Here is a 26670-nt window from a genome sequence, read left to right as displayed (position 1 = left end):
TTCAGGCATGTCAAAATCCTTATGAACTCATTAGGGTTTTATTGGCAAAGATATTGGAATGGTTTGCTATTCCCTTCTCTAGTACAGATAAGGAAATTGAGGCAAATAGGATTAAGTGACTTGCCCACAGTCACGTAGCTTAGGAACTTACTAGCCTAAGATTTCACTAAATGAATGCTTGTTAACTGATTGATTTAAAGTATCCAAAAATATGATTATTTTATTTTTAAAACAATTTTATTTTTTTATAAAAGCTTTTTTATTTTTCAACATACATGGAAAAATAGTTTTCAACATTTACACCTACAAAACCTTAGGTTCTAAATTTTTCTCTCTCCCTCCCTGTCTTTCCCTACCTCATTCAATACAGGTCAATCATGTGCATTTCTTCCAAATATATTTCCACATTTGTTATGCTGCACAAGAAAAATCAATTCAAGGGGGAAAAAACCACAAGAAATAAAAAAAAAATAAATAAGCAAACAAACAATGGCAAAAACAAAAAGGTGACAATACTACGCTTTGATCTATATTAACTCTCCATAGTGATCTTTCTGGATGTGGAAGTCTCCTTCCATCACAAAACGATTGGAATTTGTTAAATCACCTCATTGTTGAAAAGAGCCAAATCTATCACAGTTGATCATCACAAATGTATAATGTTCTCTTGGTTCTACTCACTGCACTTAGCATCAGTTCACGTAAACCTTTCCAGGCATTTTTGAAACCAGTCTGCTCATCATTTCTTATAAAACAATAATATCCCATTATATTCATAAACCATACTTTTTTAGCCATTCCTCAACTGATAGACATCTACTTGGTTTACAATTCCTTGCCAATACAAAACAAAACAAAACAAAACAAAACAAAAAAAAAAGGCTGCTACAAACATTAAAATGTTATTAATTTAAAGCAAACTCAGAGATGCAAATTAGTTGAACGAAGTATTATCACAGAGAAGACTTTATTTTTTGCTTCTTGCCTAACCATGTGTGTACACACATATAATCCCAAAAGTCTTACTTCAATTTTAAGACCTGCACTAAGATTTTGGCACATTTTACATAGGGTTAATCAGGTTGTTAAGCATTATTTTCACATGCAAACATGCAGATCTTTACAGAAATATATACCTATAATATATAAATATGCAACATATCTATGTATGTAGATTTTTACATGTATATACATGTCTATATCTATTTCATCTATATCTATAATTATCCATATACTTATCTACTTGACATATGTTTCATTTTTGTTCTTACTGACTTGATTTTAAGACCTGAAGTAAGTCCTACATCTGATATATATAGGTTTTATTTGCACATGAGCAAATTCTTTAGCCTGAGCCTCAGTTTCCTCATCAATTATATAGAGATAAAACTAATGCTGACAAGATTAGAAGGAAAGCAATAATCCAAAGGCTCTAATAAAAGCTTCATTTCTAAATATATAGAATTGACTCAAATTTATAATTCAAGCCATTCTCTAATTGATAAATGGTCAAAGGATATGAACAATTTTCAGAAATTCAGTATATATCATGTATATATATATATGTATATATCATGTATATATATGTATATATATATATATCATGTTAGAATGAAAATGTTTTGTACCCTAAATGTTTATTTACTATTTTTATTTTTATAATAATATTTATAAAATATGTTTATAATAAACATTGTTTATTTACTATATTTTTTTCAAAATTTGCCAAGAGCTTTGTACACAATTATCTTATTGGATCTTGACCATGCTCCTTCTGAAGGCAATACTACAAGTCTTATTATCTCCAGCGTAATGATGATAAAAAGAAATAAACAAAAAAATAGTGTAGATTTTAGTAGATTTGATCACTGGAACATAGCTAATTGTGTCAAAGATAGGATCTGAACTCAGGTCTTCCTCCTAGACAGCTAAGTAAGTGGTGCAGTGGACAGAGTGTTGGGCCTGGAATCAGGAGAACCTAAGTTCAAACTCAGCTTTTGACATTTAATCTCAAGTAACAAATCACTTAAACCTTTTTGCTTTAGTTTCCTCATCTATAAAATGACATGGAAATAGTGAACTACTCAGTGTCTTTACCAAGAAAACCCTAAATGGGGTCATGGAAAATCAGAATGGGACATGACTAAAAAGACTTAACAACTTCCTCCTGTAACCCTTTTCCTATTATATCAATCTGGGTTACTCTCTCATTGACATTGCTCTAAGTGAACTGGACTTTTCTCATCTATAAAATGATGATAAGAAAGCCTCACTACTTCATAAAGCTGTTAGAAGGATAAAATGAGATAATGAATGAGAAAGCACTTTGCAGTTATAAAGTTCTATACACATGGAAATTATGGCTATATATTATTATTACTTACAATATTCATTTGCATAGTAAATTATTATTTCTCATAGATAGTGCAAAGGTAAACTTTAGTCTTTACTGAATTAGCACAAATTTCAAATTAGAGAAGTTCAGATTAATGAGATTTTATTTTAGTAAAAAGCCAAAATGTATTTGCATTTATGAAGGTGTCCTTCAGCATAAGCTTCTTTGTAGCAGTACACCAGATGTGCTCTGGATGGGTTGAGCTTATTAATGTAAAACTTTTTCCCGATTATCCCCACACCTGTCCATAGAGAAGACCTCTGAGGCCTACTCTTACTGATTTAAATAAAATAAAAATAAGCATTATATATATATATATATATATATATATATATATATATATATACACACACCATATATATGTAATATATTAATATTTATCTATAGGCTATATAGAATCATAGTATCAATAACTTTATGACTACAGTTCTCTCTGCTTAGGAGGCCTTAATCAGTAAGGGAGTATAAGGGAGCTAAAGCTTACTAATATCTAATACATGGTTCAGTGAAATGATTGTATTTAGTGTGATTAGTCTTGGGTTCAAATCCTGTGTTTGCCGCTTTTTTGAACAAGGTATTTAGCTTGGTATCGGGTAAGTCATAGCTAGGAAGCTTAATATGATATAGTGGAAAGGGTAGATTTAGAGGAAAAAGATTTGAATTCAAATCCTGATTGTCATTCATTTCTAGTTCTCTTGCTTAATCTGACTAGAATTTATTTTTCTTATCTGTAAAATGAATTGCTAAGATCAGATGGCTTTTTCATCTACTTATAAATTTCTGATCAATGATCTGCAAAGGAGTTGATTCCTTTCAAGTCCTCTATATGATCCTGTTTCTCTCTAGACAGAACCCACCCCATCCTATCAAATTCCCCAAATATTTTGGGCTGTTGGAACTTCCTCCATTATCACCCTTACTATCAAAATTACAATCACCTCAACTCAGCCAGCACCTTCCACCCTCATTCTGGTAACTAATATTGGAATTAGGGAAGTGAATAATGCATCTGGATTCTTATTAGTGGGGGTATAGATGTGTCGATAAATTCTTGGCATCCTGAATTAGGACAAGGTTTGTTTGTTTTTTCCTATGGAAAACAGTGTTCCAAAGGCTCTTTAAATTCTGGAGTGTTTTGGTTGTATTATGTATCAAACAATCTTTTTTGGATTGCCATGGGAACTGAAATACTATGAAAAAAATGCAAAATCTAAAACTATAAATATGTAAATAGATAAATAAACAAAAATAAAGAAAGAAAATAAAGAAAGGGAAGAAAGGGAGAGGGATACTTGGAACAAAACTCTTGGTAAACTGGAACTGCTTGTATGTAGGAATTTGAACTGAACTCTTCACAATTTTTTCTGCTCATGGAAAACAAAAGGTTTTGCCTTTTTTTTTTTGTTTGCAATCTGTAGGGGCATATCACCTTTTGTACTGGTTAAATTAGGTCTGTGGCATGCAGCATAGTAGTTATAGGAAGATCCTTGGGGACAAGGCCAGTGTCAGTAAGATAAGCAATTGCTCAAAGTCTGTGTTCTCTGGGGACTTGGGCATGGATCTCTTAAACTCATTTCACTTTTTGTGAAAATCGTCAGCCAACAAATCCTTTCATCTTGTCCAGCACCAACAGTGATGGAGGTGACTCAGTTTGAAGCCCTTAGCACAGGGAAAACATAAGAAGAGGAGGATACAAATATCACTCCCATTAATTTAGGGACTCATTATTTATAGGCTGATTATGAGCACATAAATGGCATTACTGTGAAGTTCACATGTACTTTAGAGAAAGCATTAAAAAACATGGAATAACTTGTATAGTAACAGAGATGTCTTGCTTTTTAAAAAAATTCCTAATATCATCACTTCCTGAATGGTAGCTGAATATTTCCTGGAGAGTTAAGTTGATGGTAAGGATCAGGGATCAGCTGCTGGAGCTGGCATTTGGAGAAGACAAACCAAGCATTCACACCACAGACCACTCAATACCATCATTGTCTCACATCCATCTTTCAGAAGCCCAGAGAGAGTGGAGAGAAAAGAAAGGAAGAAGAGAAAATAAACCTTTTTATCTTAGGGAGGAAAGTGTAGGAGAGAGAGCGAGCAAGATGTGAATTTGAACACACAGTAGCCAAGAATATTACTCTCTTATTTAACTTTGGCTTTTGATTTGGCCCATTGCTACCAATTTCTTTTCCCAGTCTCATTTTTCTGCAGCCATTTCTGCTTCACTTCTCCCTTTTTAACTTCTTATCATCTTTCTATTCCTAGACAGTCTCTGGGTATTTTGTATTTTCCCCTTCCTCATCTTGCATTCCTACTACATCCATTCTTCAATGCTTATGCCTTTCTCTCCTCCAGTCTTCCCTCCTCTTTTCTCCTTCACTCTCCCTTCTCTTCCCTTTCCCCTCTCCTCAGCATCACATCCCTCTCCCTTACTCCCTCTTTCTTAACTCTACCTCTAAGCTCCATTCCCTCTTCTTAAGGAAATCAGCCAGGCCTCAGATGGAGCTGTTGTCGTGACAACCTAAAGGAGCATCAGGCTTTCATCAAGGCTCGCTGCTGCTGAAGGGGGCAGTTGTGCAAAGCAAGGGGCCAGCCGGAGGGAGGAGGGGGATGAGGTGGAGGGGTTGTTGAAAAACAGTACTTGGATGGGGGAGGGTGGAGAGGGAGAGGAGCAGGGAGAGAGGAAGAGAGAGAGGGAGAAAGAAGAGAAAAAGAAAGAAAGAGAGAGAGAGAGAGAGAGAGAGAGAGAGAGAGAGAGAGACAGGAGGAAGAGAGAGAGAGAGGAGAGAGAGCGAGAGAGCACTGCTGCTGCTGCTGGTTTTTTTACACTCACAGTGTAGAGCTTGGTGCTTGCTGGCCTCCCTCCGCCTAAGAAAAGTGGGTTATGAAAGGAGCTCCTCTCAGAGACTGTATAGCCCTTCACTGAAATAGGAGCATTCAGCAGCAGAAAGAAAAAGGGAAAAGAAACAACAGCAACAACAAATCAATATCTTCTCTTTTTTAAGGCTTTCCTTCACCTTTGCAAGTGGTTTATTTTTTCAATAAGCTTTTTTAAAAAAGAAATTGTATTTTTGTTCATTTAACTTTTTTTGTTTGCTCTGGTTTTATGAGGGGCTCGTTAAGACTTAGGGGGGAAAGAAAAGAGGTGCAAGAGAGAGGAGGGGAGAGAAGAAAAGTGGAAAGGATTAGAAGCTGGAAAAGCCCCGTCTGCTTTCACTCCTCGCTGGCTGTTGATGAACGCTCTGTATTTGTAAATTGCTCTTCCTGTCCGACCTGCACACCCCGAGAGTGCCCATCTTCCTATATATACCCTGAAAGTCAGCTTGGCCACCATGGTCGGAAGAGTTCATCCCGATCGGAAACAGTTGCCGCTGGTCCTACTGAGATTGCTCTGCCTTCTCCCCACAGGACTGCCTGTTCGCGGCGTGGATTTTACCCGAGGCACTGACAACATCACCGTGAGGCAGGGGGACACGGCCATCCTCAGGTAGGGCATTTTGGCAACTTTTCCCAGTTTTTGATATATATTTATGCATATGTACCAAGATATGTGTGTCTATGCATGTATGTGTTCGCCTTAAACTACAGCTGCTGATGCTGTAAGAATTAGGGCTCTGTGTGTATTTGTCGCTTTTCCTCATTCTATGATATTGAGCTATAAACTAAAAAGAGGGTTCTGGACCCATTTAAAGCTTCTGTACTCGTGGTTAAATGCTCTGTTTCCCTGACTTACTTTTCTTAATAAGAAATGTTAACTTTAAGCATGTTGTGAGGGGAGGGGAGAAGCTAGGTAAATCTTTTTCTTTTCTTTTCTTTTTTTTTTTTTTTTTAATTTACCAGTTTCTTGTTAGGTTCCTTAATTTAAACACTGCTGTGTGGTAAGCAGAGTTATTGAATTATGGCTCTCAAATATACTTCCAATGGTACCCTATGTTGGTCTCTCCACTCACTGAAAAGAGATAGTGTGTGTGTGGGGGGGGACAGACCTCAGTGTCGTGCTTCCTCACTAGTTCAAGTTATCAGGAAGCTATTTGTTCCTATCCTATCAACATGGGAATTTCCTTATGGATGCTGAGGAAACTAATAAAGTGTAAGAACTTTATTTATCCCTTGGTGTCTTTCCCATTCCCTAAAATTTTGGTAAAAACAAAAAAAATCAACTTGTTACTAAGTAAGGTGAAATAAAACAACTTTTCAAATACCTAGTTACTTTTTGTAAAATCTAGGACTATTAAGCCAAAAGGACTAAGGCAGTAATAATTTTTTAATTTTCATTAGTAATCCTTGATCTAAAAATCTTAATTTTATGGACCTCTACCATACTTTGAAAGTATAATTGTTAGATGGATATTTGGAGGGGAATATCATAAGTCCTTGGTAAGTTTGACCCCTCTGAGGGGACCGAGAGAGCTGGCTCTCCAGGAGGTATTGTGTGCCAATTCACTTTTTAGATAATCTCCTAGTTCCCTTTCCAATCTCCACTTCCTTTTTACCCAACCCCCCACAGACACCACCCATACACATACATATATCCCTTTCCTTTGATATGCTTTTCCCAGAATTTCTGTCAGATGCTGACAACTAAACCTTTCCTTTGGGATTCTTTAAAATCTCATTTTATCCCAATAAAATGTTCCAGTGTCTATCTGTCTATCTGGCTACTATTGCCTGTTGTGGCAATAAAGAAATATATAGAATTGAAAATAAACCTCTAATCTGTGTGCAAGAAGCTGATAGTGCATAAACCCTGGGGCATCAGGGAGCAGTTCCATAGCAGAGCTGCCTACAACAGCAAAGTTTTCATTCCTTTCCTTGGAAATAAATTTGGTTGACTGTGACAGAGTATCCTGCTTTGGGATCTCTACTCTTGTTATAGAGGAAAGTGTGTGTGTGTGTGTGTGTGTGTGTGTGTAAGTGCGCACGCGCCTGAAGTGCTTACCATGTGTGTATGTGGGGGAGCAATGAGGGGAGAGAGAAAGATAGAGTGGTTTTCCAAGTTGGTAGAAACTAAGGAGAATGAGGACATAAATTATGCCTTCTTCCTTTTCTTGTGTACTATGGTTGTGATCCTCAAAAGATCCTTCCTTTCAAACAGATTCACTCTCCCACCTCTCTGGATTTGTTAGCTGGCATGTAAGGTTTATCCACATAGAGTAACAGGATTTACTGAGTGATTCATCTGCTTGCAGAGGGGTTTAGACATGACATGGGAAATGCTTTCCAACAACAACTCACAAGAGTCCTTCTTCAGCTATTTGCTGAAATTCCCTCTTCATTAATTATTAACCCTTCATTGTGTAACCCCTTGTTATAAACCCATGCACTGGAAATTCTATTTTCCAGGGAGTAGGTACCAGTTTGCTACTCAGAAGTTTGAATATGGTAGGGAGAAGGGATCATTTTGGCCTTGTAGGTACCTAAAATATACATAAAGTTTGCAAATTATGTCTCTATCATGCAACTGCACATTTTAAAAAATCATCTGAAGTCATACAAGAATTGTATAGCTAGTTTGGAAAATAGGCATATATTTTTATGCAGCACATATGGAGATGTTTATCCCTTTTACTGGGAACTCATGCTTCTGCATCCTTGAACAAGTGTATGTCTATGGACAGGTTCAAGAAGGTGAATTTATGAAGAAAAGGTAGAGGATGTCAGTGTAAGACATTTTCAGTAAGAGTAATGATATAAGTGAGAGATATAAGAGAACACATACAGAGAGGTGATGGACAGATATATGACAAACTGAAAAATCATAGTTAGATAAATATTAGGTAAGTAGGTACCTGTTCATAAGTAAACATGTATAAACAAAGAGACTCCAAGTTATTTATAAAATACTTGCAGACATCCAAATAGAGCTTTTGAACAAGGGGTCAGTCCCCTGTGAGACTCTGGGGAGTTCTTTTCATTTATCTCCCCAGATCTCACTTATAGTTCCTCAATGTTTGGCTATACTTGCACTGGGCAAGGGTATATTTGTGACTTGGTGAGGCTTTATCAGAAACAACTGTGAATAGTATTCCTTTTGTTTTCTTTGATGGTCTTCATGGTTTCCAAATGAATCTAGTGAGCTTTGTGGTTTACTTCTCCGGCAAAGAATGACTCTCTTGCCCTGTTTAAGAGTAACAGCTTGAGAAGGACTATTCTACTTTCTCTGTGAAATGTTACTGTTAGCATAAACCTTCAGGATACCAGAGGAAGGAAAAACTGATTCATCAGAAGCCGTGGCTGCTGATTGGTGCTAGGTGAGTGAAAGAACAGGAAAAAAGAAAATTAAAAAACAAGAAATTCATCTTAAAAGATTCTATGAACTTTAAAGAAATGACTGTTGTGTTGTTTTTTTTTTTTTAATTCTTATGGTCCAATGGCAAGTATATGACTGCTCTTTAAACTTTCAATTTTCCCTCTTCATTTCTTTACAACAGTTTTTCTTTGGAGAAATACTCATCATTATAGTATAATTATGACCTTGAGTTTAAACATATATCACAATAATATTACCTTTTTTTGGATTGTCAGTTTATATATAATCTTTTTTTTTTTTTGTGGGAACAATGAGGAAATTATAGTATCGTTACTAGAAAGAATGAAGGGAGAGAGGTAGCATCTTCATCTCTTGATGTATAAGGGACCAACTTCAGCAAGGTTCTCCCCTCAAGAACTTCATATGAAATTAGAGGAAATCCCAGCCCCATATTAGTAGATATCAATTATTATCATATTTTATTCATAATACTATAATTTATATTATTGGATTGAGCATGGTATTACCCAAATTATTATCCAAATAAGTATAAGTAAACTACTTCATTTGGAACTCAGAAATACATACTGTTCAACTTATTAGGCTTTTTTTTTAGAAAAGATTTTAACCATTATGTTATAATATCAATCAAATCCTTTTTGCATTTACTTTCATTATTAATATTTAATAAAGTGAAGAGGCAGAGAAAAATAAGTTATTTATTTGAGAGTAAAATGTAAAGATTTCATTCACATTTCAAAAAATATATCAATTTTCCTTCTTTAAGACATCTGGAACTCCTACATACACTAAAAATGTGTCAAATTGGAGGAAACATACAGGCAAATTGACTAAACAATATGTGATTTTTCCAACACTTATAATTGTATTCTTTGAAAACAAAGTTTCTATATTAATAGCAAAGGCATGGTTTGCCTAGAGGGTATATTTGTGCAACTTAGAAATTCCATAACAAAACTTTAATGTTCAACACTTTATAAAGTACTCATCCAACTATGTGGCTCTGTGATTTGGGGCAAGCCATTTTCTTGCTCTAAATCAAAATTTTTTTTCATCTGTATTATTGCTTGAAAAATGTCAAAGATAGTCTTAACCCATGATATATCAAGAATTCTATTTTATTGGTATTAATGAGAATTTTAAGTTGTATGTTTGTGTGTATATAAATATATATGTATATTATTCAATTTGATGATCATTAGGCTGAAATTAAGAAAAATAAATTTTATAAATGTTATGAAATTCTTTGAAAACTTTTGAAATAAATTGTTAAGTTATATTTTGATAGCTCACTGAAATTATAAGCAAATATGTGATTAATGAGAAGGGAATAAACTATATTCAACAAACAAACTATAGCACAAATTATCCTTAGCATCTTTGGGGAATTTTTAGTAACTTAAAATGATTCTAGCACCTTCATCAATAAGTATTATTATTCATTTCATAAGTTAAATTGTCCTAGGTTATTGGGCTCTGAAATCTGTCCCCATTGTTACCTAGGATAAGTTATTTAACTATATCATAAATGATAATGCTATATACAAATATATGTACACATATGTGTGTATATCCATCTATTCATCTATCTATCTATGTAACATATCTGTGATTTGATTTCTGTAAAGATCTCCTCATGAGGAAATTCCATCTATCAATGCTGATGGACAATGGTTTTGTAATATAGAAAGTTGCCTGGGGCATTAAGAGATTGATTTGTCTAGGGTCACACAACTAGGAGGTATGTATCAGAGGTAAGATTCAAAGCTCTTCTTTCTTATTCTGAGGATGAGTGTCTAGCCACTACATCATACACTTACCTATAAGCATTTGTTTGTTTTCTTCATGAAAAAGAATAGTCTCCAAAATATATTGGAAAATATAGACTAAAAATGGCCTAATAGAAAAGAAGGCGTTAAGAATATCTAATATTGATTACATAGATATCATTTACAACATATAAAAATAGGTATATTCATATTCATATATGTGTATATACATATATACATAAATATGTGTGTATGTATATATATATATATATATACACACATGCATCTATGTGTGTATATGTGGGGGGCTTATACACACACACATTCTCATATACACACACACAAAAAAAAACCCAAAACACGCACAATCCTCATACAAACTATATGAGGTAGGCCCTTTTCCTGCCCTAATTTTTCAGATAAGAAAATTGAGACAGAGGAAAAATAAGCAACTTGCTAAGGCTTATGTAGCTAGTAAATATGTAGGATACCATGTGAACTCGGGTCTCTGGAATGAAACCTGTCACTCTCTCCAACATACCATTTTCGGTAATTTCACTATATTCAGATAAATTCATGGATATGATTGTTGAGCTATCCTCAGTGATCAGTAATGTGGAGAATAATACATTTATCACATGGTTGGAGATAAACAATTGTTTGTTTGGGTTTTTTAATAAAAAAGATTAGGTGTTATAAGTAGGACTCTAAGTTTTTTTCAACTCTTGGCAAAGTAATAAAACTTATTATTTCTCATTCTAAAGATATATGAGTATTTTAGAGTATGAAGTGGTGAGTAGCAAGAGTTAGTAAAGATGCATCAGGACTAATTCATAGAATCATAGATCTAGGCTTTCAAAGGACCTAGGAGACCATCTAGGTCAGATTCCTAATTTAAGGAACAGAGAAACTAAGTGACTTTTCCAAAGTAATAGAAGGAGTAAACATCAAAGAAAAGAGTTGTCCTTTTTATCATCCTCTACTATAGAGATTTTGACAGATTAACTAGTGATAGAGAATAGACATAGTGGATAGAAAGTTGACCCTGGAGTCAAGAAGACTTATCTTCCTAGCTGTGTGATCCTGGGCAAGTCACTTAACCCCAATTGTCAAAGCAAAAAAAAAAAAAAAAAAAGACATCTTTTTGAGTTATAATCTGGCCTTAGAATTTACTAGCTGTGGGATCCTGGGCAAGTCACTTACCCCTGTTTACCTCAGTTATCTGTAAAATGAGCCAGAAGAGGAAATGGCAAACCACTCCAGTATCCTTGCTTAAAAAAAACCTAAATGGGATCATGAAAAGTCAGAAATGATTAAAACAACAACATAAACTAGACATAGATCAGGGTGTTGTAAATTACCTTCTGCAGAAAAGATTAGAGTAAGGTTTTGCTCAAGCAAAAGTCTTTTCTTATATCCTTGTGTATAAAATGGATAGATGTAAGCTAGATTGATTTAAAAATAGTTCAATAAGTTGCCTTAAAATGAAGTGCTTAATATTATCGTGGCACAATATCCTTGTTATAGTGCCACAGGACTCTCTGGTACTAGTCCCTTCAACACTCTTGTAAATAACTTAGGTGAAAGCATAGATATTAACTTTAATGTCTTTTTATTCATTCATTCATTTATCCATTTATCCACCTATTTACTTATTTGTTTGCTTGCTTGCTTGTTGTTGTCTGTCTCAAAGCTGTAAAACGTTCTCAGAGCCAGAATCCGAAAAAGGTCTTGGCAAGTTATAATGATGAATCAAGATGAAATTTAATAAGTAGATTAAAATAAAAAGTACTTCAAGGACATATATTTCTGGGCTCAACTTCTTTTAAATCTATCATTTTCTTTCCTCCCCATCAGCACAATATACATAAGATAACTACTGTCTTTTTTGTTATTGAGTCATTTCAGTCATGTCCAAATCTTTGTGACCCCATTTGGGATTTTCTTGGCAAAGATATTGGAATGGTTTGCCATTTCTTTCTCTAGTTCATTCCACAAGGTTAGACTTGCCCAGGGTCACACAGCTAATGTCTAAGGCCAAATTTTAACTCAAGAAGATGAATTTTTGTGACAACAGGGCCAGCACTCTATTCATTGAGTCATCTAGGTACCCAACTACTATCTTTAGCTCCCCAAAATATACACACATGTGTGGACACACACACATTCTCCTATATGTATGTATGTTTGCTTCATATGGTGAGTCTATGCATATGGAGTAATTATGCCAGATTTCTAGTTATGGCCATTTATTGCTGATATATCATTGTGACCTAGGCAGAATTTCTTTTTTTGATGTGGCTCATTGCCTATAGAAATTCAGATTTTACTTCTCTTCTTGTATATATTCTCTCTTACTTAAACATGGACATCAATATCAACTTCTGTAGTCATGTTTTGAATAGATTTTAGTTAAAAACAAAGTGAAATTTATGTCAATATCCAAGGGAGCAAAAAGGAACATATTAGTTGTCAGAAATTTTGCTATATGATAGCTCTTATTTCTTCATTTGAAATGCAAACACAAAAAAAAACCACTTCTGTATTGGATGGATAGGAGCAGATTTTATTTTATGTAGTTCTTTTCTCACCTACATGAATATTCATTTATTCATTCATTCACTCCTTAATTTAGATGAGAACATAGATTCACCAAAACAACAGAATCAATTTTATTGCAACCCTCCTTTCTGTCTCTTTCCAATCAGAAAAAAAGGTTCATTCTAACAAATTTCAGCTTCTTTGTTGACAATTCACATGTATATATTAGAACTATATCATTTTTTTAAAAGAATGGTATTTCTAATGTTGATGAAATTATATATATTTTTTGTTTTTAAACTTAGATGTTAATTTTGAATGAACCACTCTGTCTAATATTGAGATAACTTTGACATAATAATATTTATACTATGCTTACTATATGCCAGGCTTTGTATTGAACACTTTATAATTATTATCTTATTTGATTCTCACAATAGTACTGAGAAGTAGGTGCTATTCCCCATTTGACATGTTAGGAAACTGAAGCAAACACAGATTAAGGGTAGCTCAGGATCACACAGCTAGTAAGTGTGGGTAGTATTAAGTCATAAAATATGATGCTATTTCTATTTCAATATATCATTTCCCAACTATTCCACGGAATCCTGCCATTTTATAGGAATAGTGAATATCTACTAAGAAGTTCTCTAGTAGGTCTCTCCTTGATCCTGTGGTATTTAAAATTCTTTTCAGATTTGAACCAAAAGTATATTAATTGCATTTGCAAATGAAACACAGATGGAAGGAAAGGAATACATATAGTAGAATCTTTAGTTACCAAGTAAGAGAAGAGGACATAGTTTCTGGCATGGAGAAGGTAACAGATCTATTCTCCTCTGCCCTGATCAGACTGAATAATCCAATCTATTTAGTTTTCGGAAATTACCTTTAAAGAGTATTAATAATCTGAAAAAACACACAGAAGAAAGAACAAAATACATAGATGTTTTAGTATTATAAAGAAAAGATTTAGAGGGACTTGATGGCTGTCTCAAGTATTTTCATGTTGAAAATATATTGGACTTTTTCTTCACTTACTAATAGTTGGACATTTCAAACAGGTCGCTTTCAGTTGTATAGAAGAACAAATTAGTTAATAATTAAACTGTGCAACATGAAATTAGATGAAGGTTGATTTCTCCTCACTAAAGATTTTGTAGTAAAGGCTGAATGGCTATTTTGAGGGTATGCTATCAGGCAGAGATTCTTAAACTTTTTCCCACTCATGATTCCTTTTCACCTGAGAAATTTTTTACGTGACCCCAGGTAGCTAGGTTTATAAAATAGATATACAGATCAAAACTTACTGATAATGAAACAATTTTTGATCCCCACATTTAATTATGAGACTCCATATGAAGTCATAAACCACAGTTTAAGAAACTGGGCTATAGAGGTCTTTGATATTCAATCACTGATTAGATTAGATGGATTTTGAGTTCCTTTCCAAGTTGAAGGTTCAGTAATTCCATGTGAGGTCTCTGGTGACTGCTGTATTGTGACTGTCAGATATAGACAGATATATGCATAGACCTAAGAAATCCAAAAGGCCCTACAAGAATTTTAAGATGAGCTAGAGACTTTAATATAAAAGAATGGAAAAAAGTTTAATGGTTTGTGAGATGATTAGAAAGGCATATAGTCAAGTACCACTGGAATTAGCATAATTGTGGGATGGGGGACAGTTTGTGATGAGTTCCAAGGAGAGGATCTCCCTCCTGTGACCTTGAAGAAAGTGGCAAAGATATGGCAATCCCTGTTGCTTTTGCTGTGGAAAAGAATATGGTCCCCAATGTTGCTATATGCCATGCATCCTTCTACATCTTATTGAATAGGAAGGATCCCAGATGGTGTAGTTAGCTGGCTGTAGTGGCTTGTACAGACCCCCTATGCCCCATCACAGTGTTGTAATAAACCTGCAGGGCTTGGAGCTGCCCTATGAGAGGAAACATATGTTTTTCCTTGGTGTAACAGCAGCCCTTGGCAGAGATGGAAATCAGTGTGTTTGCCACCTCTTGTGACACACCAAAGGCATCCTGTAACAGAGACTTTAAGTTTAAAAAAAAAAGATCAGAATTTCTGATTGCTTTAAGAAAGTGGTAAGTTTTGTTAGAGGGAGACAAGGGTGATGGGGATTAAGACATCAGAGGACAGGATTTGTATTGTGTATAGAGGCAGACAGAAATCATAAATGAGTGAGGGGAAGAAATGGATGTTTCTTCTCCCTCTAGTGGCAATTATATAGTTCAATCAATTAATAAATAAACATTTATTAAGTTGCTATTAAATTTGTGGAGCTGTTCTAAGAACTAGAAATAGAAAGGAAAAGATGAAACAGTCCCTATTTTCAAGTAGCTTACATTCTAATGGAGGAGATAATGTGAGAACAAATAAGTATATTGAAAGTATCTGCAATTAGGAATACATTGTACACAATAACAGCAAGAATGTGTGATGATCAACTATGAAAGACTTGGTTCTTCTTAGTAGTTCAGTGATCCAAAGGAATCCCAATAGACTTTGGACAGAAAATGCCATCTGCATCCAGAAAAAGAACTAAAGAGACTGAATGTAAATCAACACTTGATATGTTCATTTCTTTTTTCTGTTTTTGATTTTTTGTCTATCCCAAGGTTTTTTTCATTTTGATCTGATTTTTCTCTCCCAACATGATTAATAAAGCAATGTGTATTAAAAATAAATAAACTTACTACATTAAAAAAGAAATGTGACCTCAACAAAGACAGATACTAAGTATGTTCAGAAACGGTTGAATAACCTTTAGACAATATTCATATCAATTTGGGGAAAAAGTTATTTCATACATTTTGGTGATCTTTTTGAGCTTTTTAAATCAATGATTTGAATAAAAAGATAAATGGCATAATAAAAAAGAAAGTATATGTAACAAATATAAATTCATATAGAAAATAAATGAGATGGAAACTCATTAATTAAGCATTTAGTATGTTGTTTTAGCCCTTATACTAAGTTATGGAGGTATAAGAACTATAAGAAAAAGCTTCTGCCCTCAAAGAGCTTACATTCTAAGAAGAAAATGCAATATATAGAATAAAGTAGTGACCAGGGATGAGTGTTTTAGTCCTGTTATTTTGTACACCATACTCGGAGATAGCTAAAAGAAGGGCAAAGGAAAATATAAATCCAACTTCATGGAATAAATTAGAAGGCACAGAAGTAATTATCTGTTATCAACAAATATGTGTGTGTGTGTGTGTGTGTATATATATATATATATATATATATATACATACATACACACACATCCATACATATGTATATATAAACAGAAACATTTGAAAGTATTATTGCTATGTGCTTTCACTATGCCTGCCACATCTTTAGTATTTAAAAACCTTGATTAATCCTAGCCCATGATTTTCTGAAAGAGCAAATTTAGGGAGTAGAGAAATGGCCCAAACCAAGGCCCTTATCCTTTCTTTTCCCTGTCTCTCTTCCTCCTTCCCTCCCTCTCTTCCTTCTTTCCTTCCTTTCTTCTTTCCTTCCTTCCTTCCTTCCCTTCTTTCCCTTTTTTCCCCTTCCCTTTTCCCTTTCTTCCCTTCATTTGCTTCTTCCCTTCCTTCCTTCTACCCTTCCCCCTTTTTCCCTCTGTTCCCTCCCTCCCTCCCTCCCTCTCTTCTTCTTTCTTCTTTCCCTCCCTCCCTTCCTCCCTCCCTTCTTCTCTCCTTCCCCTCCCTCTCTCTCCCTCCCTCCTTTTCTTTCCCCCTCCCTTCCTCCTTCTCTTTCTCCCTCCCTCCCTTCTCTCCTTCCCCTCCCTCTCTCTCCCTCCCTCCTTTTCTTTCCCCCTCCCTTCCTCCTTCTCTTTCTCCCTCCCTCCCTCCCTCCCTCCTTCCTTCCCTCCCTTCCTTCTTTCCTTCTTTCTCTCCTTCTTTCCTTCTTTCCTTTTTTTTCTTCCTTTCATGGAAGATTTAGATTAAAATCCAATTTCAGATATGTATTAGCCATGTGTCCCTTGGTAGTCAAGAAACAATCAGTAAACATTTATTAAAAACTATGTAACAGAACTATGCTAAGAGCTGGAGATATAAAAAAAAAAAGATAAAGAAATGCCTTGCTTTTAAGGCACCCATAGAATAATGGGAGAGAATATATGAAAACAACTATGTAAAAATAAGTTATGTACAAGATAAATTGTATGTAATCAGCAGAGGGAGGGCACTACCCTTAAGGATAATTGGGGAAAAGCTTTTTGTAGAATGTGATTTTTTTAAAAAAAAAAAAGTTGGGACTTGAAGGAAGCCAGGGAGGCCAGGAAGTGGAAATGAGGAAGGAGATAATTTTAGGCTTGGAGATAGCCAGTGAAAATACCAGAACTGGGACAGAGAGTCATTTATTCTTTTGGGGCCTTCTTCACCTCTAAAACAAAAAGATTGGACTATTTGGCCTCTAGGATATATTCCACTTCTTAGTCTATAATATTAGAACCACCACCACCACCACAATCACCACCAGGGGAGGATATGGATGCAGATCAAATTCAAACAATGGTAAATTAGTTCTGGGTATGTAATTTTTCAGTATAAATTTATAGATTGACCCTCGGAACAACTTCAAAGCATATATAATAATATTGTAGAGATATTTAGAACATTATTTTTTAAAAATTAAATATTGCCATATATACATTGATTCATCTATTAAATGCTAACTGTGTATACTGTCAATTAAGTCTTATAACAACTCTGTGAGGTAAGAAGGATATAATATTAATCTATTTACTCCTAGTTGTTGGTCACTCATGAGTTTTGGATTATTTTGTTTGTTTATTTGTTTGTTTTCAATTGACAAAGGATAAGGAGCTCTTTTTGCAATGTTATCTTCAGAGTAGAATTTACATTTATGCTTACTGTCTCTCACCCAGTCTTGTTGAGTCACTTGTGAGAACAAAAATGAAAGTGATATAAACTAAAAGCTATATAAAAAATTTAAACTAGATATTTACATGCAAGGAAAAGAGTTAAAGAAATCCATTATTTTATGCATTCATGTCTCTATATATTTTTTAAACAATGTGCCTTACTCCAGGGAAAAGAAAGGAAGCTAATGGTCATTAGCTTCATTAAATCACTAATTTTATTCAGTTCAATTCAGTTCTTTTCTTGATTACTTGATAGGACACTTTATTTTACCATACCTTTTTAATAAATAGGATGAGCTACCCACAAAGTTAAGAAGAAGCCCAAATCCTATGAGATGGTACCAAGTCATCTAGAACTATAGGTTGAGGAGCTTGAGACCCAGGTTTGAATATGAATAATGGTACAATTGTAACCTTAGGCATTTACTTTCCTCACATATGAACTGGAGATAATTCTTTACTTTTCTATTTTAACAGAACAGCAAGTGGAACATTGGTGAGATACATATGTGGGCAGCTAGATGGCATAGTGGATAGAGTGCCAGACCTAGAGTCAGTAAAATCTGAGGTCAAATCTGGCTTCAGACACTTACTAGGTGTATGATCTTGGGCAAGTCATTTAACCTTTGCTTCCTTCAATTTCTTCACCTGTGAAATGAGGCTCATAATAATAACTACCTCCCAAGATTAGTGAGACTCAAAAAGGATGATAAATGTAAAGTGCTTAGCACAGTGCCTGGTGCATAGTAAGAATTGTACAAACAGTAATTATTATTATGCATCTATATGGTCAAATGTGATATATCTACATATATAAAAATATATATATATGTGTGTATGTATATGCAGAAATTCAGGTATATGAGTGTACATATTTATAAGTGTAAGTACAGAAGGAGAATAAGGCTGGGAGTAATAATGCAAGACCTACATCCTATTATTAGCTCTTCCATCAGTTTGCTATGTTTTCTTGAGCAAAACCTTTACCATAATGGTGCTGAGTTCCTTCCTATGCAAAATAAAGAGTTTGGACCAGATGATCCCGAAGGTCCCTTCTAGGTTTAACATTCTGTGATTCTATGAATGCTGCTCAGATACTTCAGAAAAAAGATATGAATCCAGGGTGTTATTTTTATAAAAAATGATATGATTAAATGAAAGAGGAAATCCTCATTTCTTCTAGTTGTCATAATCCCAGAAGGGCAAAACAGATTTTCAGCTAAATGTTACAATATTTGCTACAAGGATGAGACAAAACTCACATGTCTAGTTTTCTTGAAAATAAGGGTATGTGATCATACAGAAACAACCATGTGCTATAAATAATTTGTGTCATAAGCTTATTTCATCCATATTGCATTAATATATTTTTGCAGAAGGGTTTGTTTTTCATCCTTTCCTTCTTTTTCTTGGTGCCTGTGAATGAATTTCTGTAAATGTTATGAAATCACATGCAATATATGAAGCATGCATAGCTATTTCATGTGTGTATGTATATATGTATGTGTGTATATGTATATACACACAATCTAAATAAAGCACACAATGTGAATGTACACTAATAACGGTAGTAGAGGGCATCATTGCAAAAAAAAATCTACATTATTAAGTATCTAGAGATACAATTTCTGAGAAACATCACCAAATGCCTTCTTCTTTTATTTTGATTAGTGTCTTAGCGATTATTATACAGTAAACTATTCAATACAAAGGAAGTATTGAATATAAAGGGTCCTTTTCTTTTAATTGCCAATTATGATACTTGAAATAGCTCATGCAAAGTGGTGTAGAATAATTTGCAAGGAAAATAGAGTTCTTATTTTTTGGAGGCATTTTATAAACCTTAGCTTCCCCATCATTATTGAACACTAAGAAGAAATGTGTGAGGGATTTTAGGTTTCTAACTTTTTTGATGAAAATTATTCACCAGGATAAGTCAGACATTCATCCATTATTTTGCATATGTTTGTGATACATTCCAGTCTAGATAGAGTGGAAGATTGAAAAAGGTGAGTTCTTTCTCACCTTTCAGCTCTATGATACATGTTTCTCATTTCTACACCTTAGCTCTATATCCCTCAGTTGCTCTACCACTTGTCACAATCTTTATCTTGTTCTTTCTCTATCTCTCCACTGCCTTTGATATTCTTGGATATGCTTTTCTCTCACCACAATTGAATATAATCTTTTTATTGGTCATTTTCTCATATATCTGGTATTTTTAGAACAGAGATTCTTCATCTGGTGATCTTTAACCTTGTGTGTGTGTTTTTCTTAACTGTCTACTAAAGAGGGAATCCTTTCAAGAAGACTCACCATTTGTAACACAGCGTATTCCTTCTAACACAAAATTGAAGAAACAATTGTCTTTCTCAGTCTGCAGTTTGTAAAGACAAAGCTAGACATCTCTTTCAGAAGAATACTACTCCAATTTCATACTTAACTGCCATATCTGTGACTGCAGTCAAAACAAATAATGAAGGACAAGTCAAGAAGCTACTAAAATTAATGGGAAAACACTTGATATTTTAATAAGGGTTTCTATTGTAATCCTATAAATTTTATTTTATTCTTTAAATAGAATTATTCTGAGGATATGTCCATAGGCTTTACTGTGGGAACTCTATATAACACAAGCAAGTTAGAACCATGCTTTTGAGGCTATTTATCCGTAACTTTACCAGGATTCAGTAGTAAGACATTGATTATTCTGTTTATACTCATATTCTTAGGCTACATCTATGTCATGAGATATCATTGGATCATAGCTCAAGTTCCAAGTAGATCTAATCCCTTTGTCCCTTCTAGATAGCATCATTAGGATGTGGATATAGAACATGAAAAGTTATGAAGGGTTGCCACGTAAAAGATGAATTAGCCCCAGAGGGTATAAACAAAGTAATCATCTCATACAGAAGGAATAGTTTAGTCAGATGAAATTAGAACCTTTGATCATAATTGGATTTGGTTGTTTCTTACAAATATAGACTTCCTTCATCTCTCCATTTCACCTGTCACCTCTATACCTATAACTTCTTCTTCCTCGATTTTTTACCTTTAATTCAATCCTGCTTCTCTTCCTGTTTATTGAGCACCTCTAACTATTTGTTTCAATTCTGTCTTGAAGTCAAATTCAAAATGATTAAGAATTTTTGATCCCCCCCAAATTTTCCTCTCTCCCACTTCCTGATTTCCATGGAGATTATATCATACTCCCTGCTCTAAGTCATAGTACTTTTAGTATCTCCCTTTATATTGCCTATGTGTACAATTATTTACCAAAATTCACTTCTTTACTGTCACAGATTCACCCTATTCCTTTTCTGGGACAAGTAAAAGAAGGATCTTAATTTAATTGAACAAACATTTATTAAGTTCTTATTATGTGCAGAACATTGTGCTAAGAAATGAGAGACAAAGATTAGATAAGAACTAGTCTATGCCTTCTAGAAACTTACATCTTGTGAGGTACATTAATTCAAAATAAATTATTATAATTACATAAATGATATACAAAGTATTATATGATCATCATTTCTTGATCATATGTCATATATACATATCATACATATATACCATCAAATTACTATCTCTGGTAAGACAAAACTGAAGTCAGAATCAAACCTCTAATAGCATACAATGGGCAATGAGAGTCTACAACAAACCTTTACAAGGAGAATTAGCTATTTATTATTATTACTATTATTATTATTTGTTGTGTTGTCTGTTGCTCCGTTAGTCCAAATACTCACCTTCTGAAATAGAAAAGAGAAATCTCAGTGGTTCCAACAATTCGGATACATTGTATTAGACAAATTCTCACAAAACAACTGAATTTTAGGATGAAAAGAAATGAGAATCATGAGCTCATCTGCTCCACACTCAATATTATAACATATTGAATATGTGGTCATTTAGGAGATCTTTCATCTCCTGAGGCAGGTCCCTTACTCCTTTTGAGTAGCTTTTCTTTTAAGTTTTATTCCTTTTGACATTAAGCCTAAAGTTACCTGATCCCTTGCACCCATCCCTCCTGGTTCTAACCTCTGAGGACAATTCCTCTTCCACATAGCAACCTTTAAATACTTGAATCTCTTATGTCCACTATGAATCTTCTCTTTTCCAGAATAAATATTCTCAATTCCTAAAAGCATTCTTGCACTCAAGACCTTTTACCAACTTAGTTCCCTTTGGATACTATCCTAGATTATGAATTTTTTTCTTAAATTGTGATACTTAGAACCAAGCATATTTCTCCAAATGTTGTGTAACTATTTTTATATGCTTACATATGCTTTAGTTTTTTCAGGAAAACTATACATTTGATTTTTTCTCATTCTTGTAGAAAATAGTATAATAGGGAAAAACTGTTTAATACTTCTGGTTTCATGAAAAATATAAGAAACATGTATTTATTTCCTTCATTGAGTAGCATCATTTTTGTAATCACAATAGCAAGGCTCTCACGTCCTCATTTTTAGAAATTACAATTCACAAAAGAGAGCAAGATGGCTGTCTTTTTTTTTTTTTTCTTGATTGCCATAGCACACTGATTACTCATAATGAATTTAAGAATAGACCAAAATCACAATTTTGTACTTGGTAAGATGATTATTTGAACCCAAGTATAAAATTTTACATTTATCCTATTGAATCTCATCTTATTAGACTCCCAGATTTTTCAGTCTTTTGGTATTTTTTGGATTCTGACTCTATTTTTTCTACTTTTTAATCATCTTAAAATGTTACAAGCATGCCTTTATCCAAGTCATAGACAAAAATGTGAAGCTGCTTGGGGGCAATTTCTCCCTGGAGGCATTCCCCTAGAGAGCTTCAACAAATTATCATTAAATCATTAACTTAATGACTTCTCTGAATATAGAATATTTTTAATTTAGGGATTCTTTATCTGTCTTGTGTCATACATTCCTTTTGGCAGTATGGCAAAGTTTATGGACTGACTCTGAATATTTTAAAAATATGTTAAATAAAATATTTAATATTACCTATGAAGCAAAATTATATTGTAATGCTATATAAATATTTTTAAACGTTCCTAATGTCTAGATTAAGAATTTCTGATCATTTTATATGCTTTCCATAAGAATAATATGAAATACATTGTTAAATGTTTTGCTAATATATAGGTAAACTATATCTAGAGTATTCCCTTTATCAATCAGTATTGTAAATTTGAAAAAGGGGAATAAATTTAATGTGCCATGATCTATTCTTGGCAAATCCAGACTGATTCTTTATGATTGCTCATTTTTTTAGATATTTACTATTTCCTTCATGATGCATTCTATAATTTTTCTAAAAATCAAATTCAAGATCATGGGCTTTTAGTTTGAAAACTGTAGTCATTGTCATCTTCTTCCTCATCCTTCTCCTTCTGTGTATAAGATAGTAAATACAAATTACTCAAATTTCTGGGTAGTTTAGGAAAAAGATTACTAGCAGTTGAAGGATCATAAAAGACTTCATTTAGAAAATGGGGTTTGAGCTGTATCTTGGAGGAAGAGCTGAATTCCATAATGTGATCAAGATAAGGTGCGTTCCAGGTATCAGGGATAGACAGTACAAAGCCATGGAAACAAAAAATGGAGAATTATAGATAAGACACAGAAAACCCGGTTTAACTGATTTTATTTCAGAATATAGAAAGGTAAATTCATTCATTCATATAGTAAATCTCAGAAGGTATATTGACACTAAGTTATGGAAGACTTTATAAATGAAATAGAAGAGTTTAAATTTTACCCATAAGTTATAGGAAGCTACTGGAGATTATTGAGTAATTATATCTGCTCTTAAGGAAACTCAGTTTGACAGCAGTATGAATGATAGACTAGAGTGGGGAAAGATTTGGACCAGAGAAATCAATTAAAAGACTGTTACAATAATCTAGGCAAGAAATGATGAAGACCTGAAGTGAGAGAAGGGGTGTGTGATTATAAAGAATGTTCAACTATGTGTCATGTTCTGGTGATAGAATAGATCCAATGTCTGGGGATGAGTACAGTTGAAGATATCATAGGTTACTTTGGAGTGAGCAATTTCAGTTGAGTAATTAGGTTAGAACCTAGATTGCAAAGGATTTAGCAATAAGAAGAAAAATAGAGGCAATGAATATGGGAAGCTTTCTAATAATTTGACTAAGAAAGAGATAGAAGAATGAATTTTTAAAAAATTACAAGGAAGAAAAGATATAAAAGCATGATTTGAAGGGGTGTTAAGGTCTGGGTTTTATAGTTTTCTTTCATGATTTTTACCTCAGATTAATAGTAAAAATTCATTGTCACCATGACCGTTATCCCACTCTGTTGCTACCATTACTTTTTTCTATCAATTCATTCCTTGTTAGAACAAACTTGTATAACTTGGCATATGTAGATTTTGATTTTCCTTCATATACTTGTCTCTCTCAATGATGTTTATAAAACAAGGGAAGGATATTATCTGTTTGAACTTCTATTGCCCAGGGTTTTAGCATAGTTCCATAAGTAGGTGGGTACCTAATTAATGCTACTTAATGATAATGATACAGATTAAAATCAGTGCCTTCCTCCCTTTTTCCTGCACAACTGTTTGCTCTCATAACTGCCAATTTAATTCACTGACTGAAGTAAAAAATAGTCTACTCTTATTTAAAAAAAATCCTTATGTAGGTGCTGAGGACTGAGTTTGTGAAAACAAAGATATTAGGGGCAGAAGAGAATGAAAGAAAGTTTTCTACCCTTCCTGGCAATTGTGTTTCAATTATTTTTTATGTTCTTCTTTCCTCCTCTGCTTCTTTTTCCTCTCCTATTTGATCCCCTCCCCCAAATCCCATCTGGGCTTTGCTTTTCAACACCCACTAGCTTCTACAAGGAGTAGAATTGAGGCAGGGCACTAAGATTTCCTGCTTTCTATTCCTAACAATGCAAACAAACCCCTCCAATACCAAATCTGAAATCTGAAATTTGTTGGCAAGCAGCTTCTGTGCCATTGAATTGGAAAAGCTTTTTTCCCACCTCCCACTACCCCCTTCTTTGCCACCCACCCCCAAAATCCCTTTATTTTTCTCCTTTTCTTTTTTGTATTTCCCTAGATCTCTGGTTCTCTCTTTTTGTGGAAATGCTTTCATCTGTTTGCAAAGTACAACTGCTGAAATTTATAGACTGCACCTCTCAGGGTGTAAACCCGGACTCTCTCTGTTATTAAGCTGACAGGCATTTAGCCAATTACCCCATCGTAGCTTCAGCTGTATTTATGGTGAAAGAAACACACAGTTGCATAGCATTTTCTGAGTAGTCAAATGACGTATCTGTTGTATAATGTGGCATTTTTTTTGTAGGATGTTTAAAGTAGATTGGAAAGTTCAAAAGGGAAAAAAAATAGGGTTTTGAAATAAGAAAACAAAACAAGAAGAGATAGAAATGGGTGAAAAAGAGCTTCAGTGACAAAATTCTGGGTCACCCATGAATGAAACTTAAAAACAATCCCAAGAGGGACACATCTAAATGGACCCAGAGAAAGTGCATCTATAGATAACAACATAATCACATGACTTATTAAAATGTAATGACACAGGAACTCTTGGTGCTGTCCAACAGAACATTTAACATGTCCCTGTGGTTGTGCAGGACAATGAAACCTTGGTCTCATTCTGTTTTAGCCCACAAAAAATAAAGGTCTTCTCACAGATATAGGAATAAACTATAGTGGCCTGCGAGTCTATACCAAAATCATTCTTGATCTACACAACCCTTCAAAGATGGAGGCAAGTTTATCTGAGTGGAGGGAGGAGGGGAAAAATGAGGCTTTAGGTTCACATTTTCATATAACTTTTTTTGGATCTAAAAGAGACTCCCAAGGTTATCTAATAGTGGGATAATAGAACTAGACTTCAGAAGTCATCAAATCCAGTTCCCTCAGGAAACTGAGAAGTCAAGTGACCATAAATGTACTCAGCAACATAGTTATGTATTGAATTTAGAGCCTCTAGTTCCAAAGCCAGGTGTCTTTTTGGAAACATCTGGAAGCCATGGTACCAATTAGTGCTTACTATCAATCTGTGTGGCCTGAGAGAGTCATTTAACTTCCCTGGGTCTCAGCAACTCATATTTAAAAAACTATGATGTCTCCTCCTCCATCTTTAAATTTTTTATTGTCCAGTCATTTCAGTCATGTGTGACTTTTTGTCATTTTGAGTTTTCTTGGCAAAGATATCAGAGTGGTTTGCCTTCTCTCATGCATTTTATAGATAAAGAAACTGAGGCAGTCAGGGTTAGTGACTTGCCACACTAGTGACTGAGACTAGATTAGAACTTTTCTTCCTGATTCCAGTCCTGTGCTCAAATCTTAATCTACGTTTCTATGACCTGGGTTATTCGGTTTCCAGTGCTTAGCACAGTGCCTTCTTGCAACTAGTAAATGCTTAATCGGTGCTTGTTGATGGAGACATGAGTTGATTGATTTACGGAATGTTTCCTGGAAATGAGATAGAGCATTAAAGATGGGTAGAATTACTCATAACTACAGCATGTATAAATATAGGGACGTAGAAAGGAGAACATGTTCAGTTCCAGCAGGAACAAAGGATCAGGAATAACCAAAGAATATCTAATGATACTCATTTGATTAGAGCGAAGAGTTACTGGTTCAACCTCCCAGGTGAAGGACATTCTGTGACTTAGTCAGCACTACCACTCCTACCGTACTTCTCACCAAACTTTTAGGATTAACTTTAACAAATATGTCCTTATAGATAGAAAGATAAATGGGATTTCACTTATAGAGA

General features: G+C 34.2%; 1 protein-coding gene across 3 annotated transcripts in view; it reads left to right on the top strand.

Annotated features, from left to right (window-relative positions):
- The first annotated feature begins 5167 nt into the window (after positions 1 to 5167).
- LSAMP (limbic system associated membrane protein) overlaps positions 5168 to 26670 on the top strand; it is a 771452-nt gene continuing 749949 nt past the window's right edge. For all 3 annotated transcript variants that reach the window (XM_003763605.3, XM_031959689.1, XM_031959687.1), the window contains exon 1: positions 5168 to 5888. In XM_003763605.3, the coding sequence (XP_003763653.1) occupies positions 5734 to 5888 (155 nt within the window). In that variant the 5' untranslated portion in view covers positions 5168 to 5733. The remainder of the gene's footprint in view (positions 5889 to 26670) is intronic.

Source organism: Sarcophilus harrisii, chromosome 3 (assembly GCF_902635505.1).
Source record: "Sarcophilus harrisii chromosome 3, mSarHar1.11, whole genome shotgun sequence".
Classification (NCBI taxonomy): Eukaryota; Metazoa; Chordata; class Mammalia; order Dasyuromorphia; family Dasyuridae; genus Sarcophilus; species Sarcophilus harrisii.
Note: the sequence above shows the minus strand (reverse complement) of the source record. Positions and strands in the feature narration are given on the sequence as shown.